At 27.9% G+C, this 3,231-nt stretch overlaps 2 protein-coding genes across 8 annotated transcripts in view; both read right to left on the reverse strand.

The window, feature by feature from the left end:
* Positions 1-13: 13 nt before the first annotated feature.
* Positions 14-1,292, reverse strand: LOC106786955 (malignant T-cell-amplified sequence 1 homolog). Its single transcript, XM_014748878.1, has 6 exons — positions 1,237-1,292; positions 983-1,135; positions 792-892; positions 567-700; positions 242-309; positions 14-149 (listed from the first exon to the last, which is right to left on the reverse strand). Exons 1-6 carry the CDS (start codon positions 1,245-1,247, stop codon positions 68-70), a joined length of 549 nt encoding a protein of 182 aa, XP_014604364.1. The 5' UTR covers positions 1,248-1,292; the 3' UTR covers positions 14-67.
* Positions 1,247-3,231, reverse strand: part of LOC106786954 — a 4,305-nt gene continuing 2,320 nt past the window's right edge. For all 7 annotated transcript variants that reach the window (XM_014748875.1, XM_014748872.1, XM_014748876.1 and 4 more), the window contains one exon: positions 1,247-3,177. In XM_014748875.1, coding sequence (XP_014604361.1) covers positions 2,467-3,177 — 711 coding nt within the window. In that variant the 3' untranslated portion in view covers positions 1,247-2,466. The remainder of the gene's footprint in view (positions 3,178-3,231) is intronic.

Raw genomic sequence — 3,231 nt, forward strand, 5'->3', positions numbered from 1 at the left:
TATATATATATATATATATATATAAATCTTATTGATGCATAAGAATTCTTATTACAATATTTATCTTTTACTTCACAGGCTTCATTTGCCATAGCCCATCATTTAGGTAATGATAATTTTCGATTCCTACTCCTTTATTCACTTTGGCTCTGTAAATTATAATTCAATATAACACTGTTTATAGAGAAATTATTTTTAAAAATAAAGTAAAAATGCTTAAAAGCAAAAAGTCATTATTTACATATCTTCCGTTGATAGAGTAGTTACTCCCACAGCTAAAGCATGTTGTTTTCCTTCTGCCATAACTGCCTAATTGTTTGTTAAGTTTTTATTTAATATTTAACTATCAAATTTATATCAATATATGAATAATCAATAATTATAAAAGAATGAATTCCTACAATTTGATTATCACGATTTAAAAAACAAAATATAATATTCAAATTATTAAGTTGTGTTTTACCAAAGATACTTAACTACAAAAATAATTTTCATATGATTTTCAATTTTATAAAATAATCACTAATAAGATAAGAAATAAATTATATTAATTTCCATAAGGATACAACAACAGTTCCCTTTTCTACTGGTGTCATTTTAGCACCTTTAGACGTTAAACCCGGACACATAATATTTGCACCGCTAAGTACAAATCTGATTGCTCCTTTATCAACTTGTTCCATCGGTAAGAAGAATGGATCTTAAAGTATTCAAAATAATGATAATAATAATTGAACAAAATACTATTCTAATAATAAAATATTCAAATAGGTAATCAGTAAATAACTTACATTTGTGTAATAACTTCAATGTAGGCATCCATGGACCTTCACGTTGTCGAAAGAATAAAAGTTCGCCAGCTGCATTGACTATAATTTCTATGTGATCATGACTATGATCGAAACATTGTACCTTTGTTAATTTATTACATTCGTCAATATAACAAATTCGCAATATAATGTATTATTAGGAAAAATCTTACCACTTAACAATTCTGAAAGCATCCTTCTTAGGAATGATAGTATCCACATGACTTTCTAAATGAGGATATAATTCTAAAAGTTTTGACCTTATTCCCTTTTGAACCGATGATTTCAATTGTTGTATACCCGATACACTATCCTTTTCATCGAATCTATTTGAATATTGTCATTACAAACAAGTATAAAGACATATGTACACGTTAAAAAATATGAGACAGAAAAAGAAAAAGGTTATGTTCTAATAAATACGTACTTTTTAAACATCTTTCTTTGTTAATAAATAGAAATACAATTTATTATAGAAAATATGTTATTTTTCTTTTGATATCAGTTATTATTCGATGCAATTATAATAAATATTAACTATTCTTTATTTTTATAAAGAGAACGCGCTTCGACAATCTCACCGTGTTGATGGACGTTATTATATAGCTATTACCAACGACGTCAAATGTGTTTTAATATGTTTTTCAAATATTTTATTAAATAAATGACTTAATCTTTTGCAAAACACGTTCAATAATAATATTAACAAAAGCACGTAAGTGCATACTAAATTTATAAACAAACAATTATTTTTTTTCTCTCAAATAAAACGTAGTACTTTCGAAAATTTTTCAAATCGGTATTTAATAATAATGATAATAATAATATAATAATTATCGTGTATTCGATTCGACTAGAATCTTTACTCACAATTTTAAAAATCGTATAAATAATTTATTGACAATTCTAAATAATCTATTGAGGAATCTCAGATGGGGGAGAGGACGGGAGATTATTATTTACGTTTCAATTTCTTTCCTTTTTTCAATGAAATACTTCAATTGTTTCCTAGTTAAAACATCGTATGCGTAACTACATAACTATGTTGCATTGATAATAAGCAAATGAAGATAAACGCTTAAACGCTTCTTAGTACTTGTTAATTATCTTACAATCAGCCAATTAATTTGTTGATTTAATTAAGTTGATAAAAAAAACTAAAAAAAAAGAAATATATTTCATGAATTATCCATTAAACAAAAATTCAGATCTATTCCTTTAAAACTAATATTATATATATTTATATACACCTTATAATTACGGAGTTTTGGGCAGTTAATTATGTAGTTTTAAGGCACCATACCAATTGCTTCGATTATTTCGAAGATTGATTTTTTTTTCAATTGGCTGATGTTTGCACGAACTTCAAAGAAATTTTATTAACACGCTATATATAAATACGAAATCTAATTCTCTTTTAAATTAATAATATATATGTATGTATAAAAAACGAGACGAAACGAAACGAAACTAAATATAATACATCTACGATAAAATTCAGTGCTTTTTGTCTTTGATTGTGAAATATAAAATTATATAATGTGCATTGTACTTGTATATATGATTAAGAAAAAAAGAAAGAGGAAGATTATAATTCGTATTTCGTAATGCGTATTCATTGTGTTGAGTATATAAATATAATAACCTAGGGAGATCTTTAACTGGGGTTTACGGGTAAGCATGCAGACGGGGATGCAACGCAGGAACTGTGGACGGTAGTATTCAAATTTAAGGTAGAATATCTCGGAACTTCGCTCATTAAAGTCGCTTGTTCATAAGTGGGGGGTTGATCATTCCACCCCAATGATTTTAAGTATCTCCTTTCTTGTCGTCTTTTATCGAGTGCACGTAAAGCGATAACCATAGGTCCAACAACGAGCATCGCAGCACCAACAGCAACCATAGCAATGGCGGCCGCAGCTCCACCGCTCATACGAGCACGTAATTTTTTTCCATTTCTCAAACTTGTTACATTAGAATTGTTGCTTTTTTCGGAATCAACGGTAGTATTTTTGTAATCTTGCTTTTTATTAAATATCGATGAATCATTGATGCTGGCGCGAGTGACTATCTTATTTAAATTAATTATATCCTTCTCCTCTTCTTGTTTATTTTCCTTCGATTCTTTCGTAAGCCAATTCACGTTCGAAATGTTATCACCGATATCTTCGTAATACTTTTCATTTGTATTCGAACGTCTGCTCGAATGTCTTTCCAATATATTATCATTTGCTTTTTCTGGATATGATTTGAACAATTTCTTTATTGAGTGTTCTTTAGATTTTGTAATATAGCTAGATAAGTCTTCTTGATCCGTCGTTCTCTTTGTTTTCTCATTGAAATATTTGATCGTCGTATCGTTTGTTTCCTAAGAAAAGGAAAGCACGATAAAATAGTTCGATAAAATAGTTCGATAAAATAG

Source organism: Polistes canadensis, unplaced genomic scaffold (genome assembly GCF_001313835.1).
Source record: "Polistes canadensis isolate GaletaPanama2010 unplaced genomic scaffold, ASM131383v1 scaffold_89, whole genome shotgun sequence".
NCBI lineage: Eukaryota > Metazoa > Arthropoda > Insecta > Hymenoptera > Vespidae > Polistes > Polistes canadensis.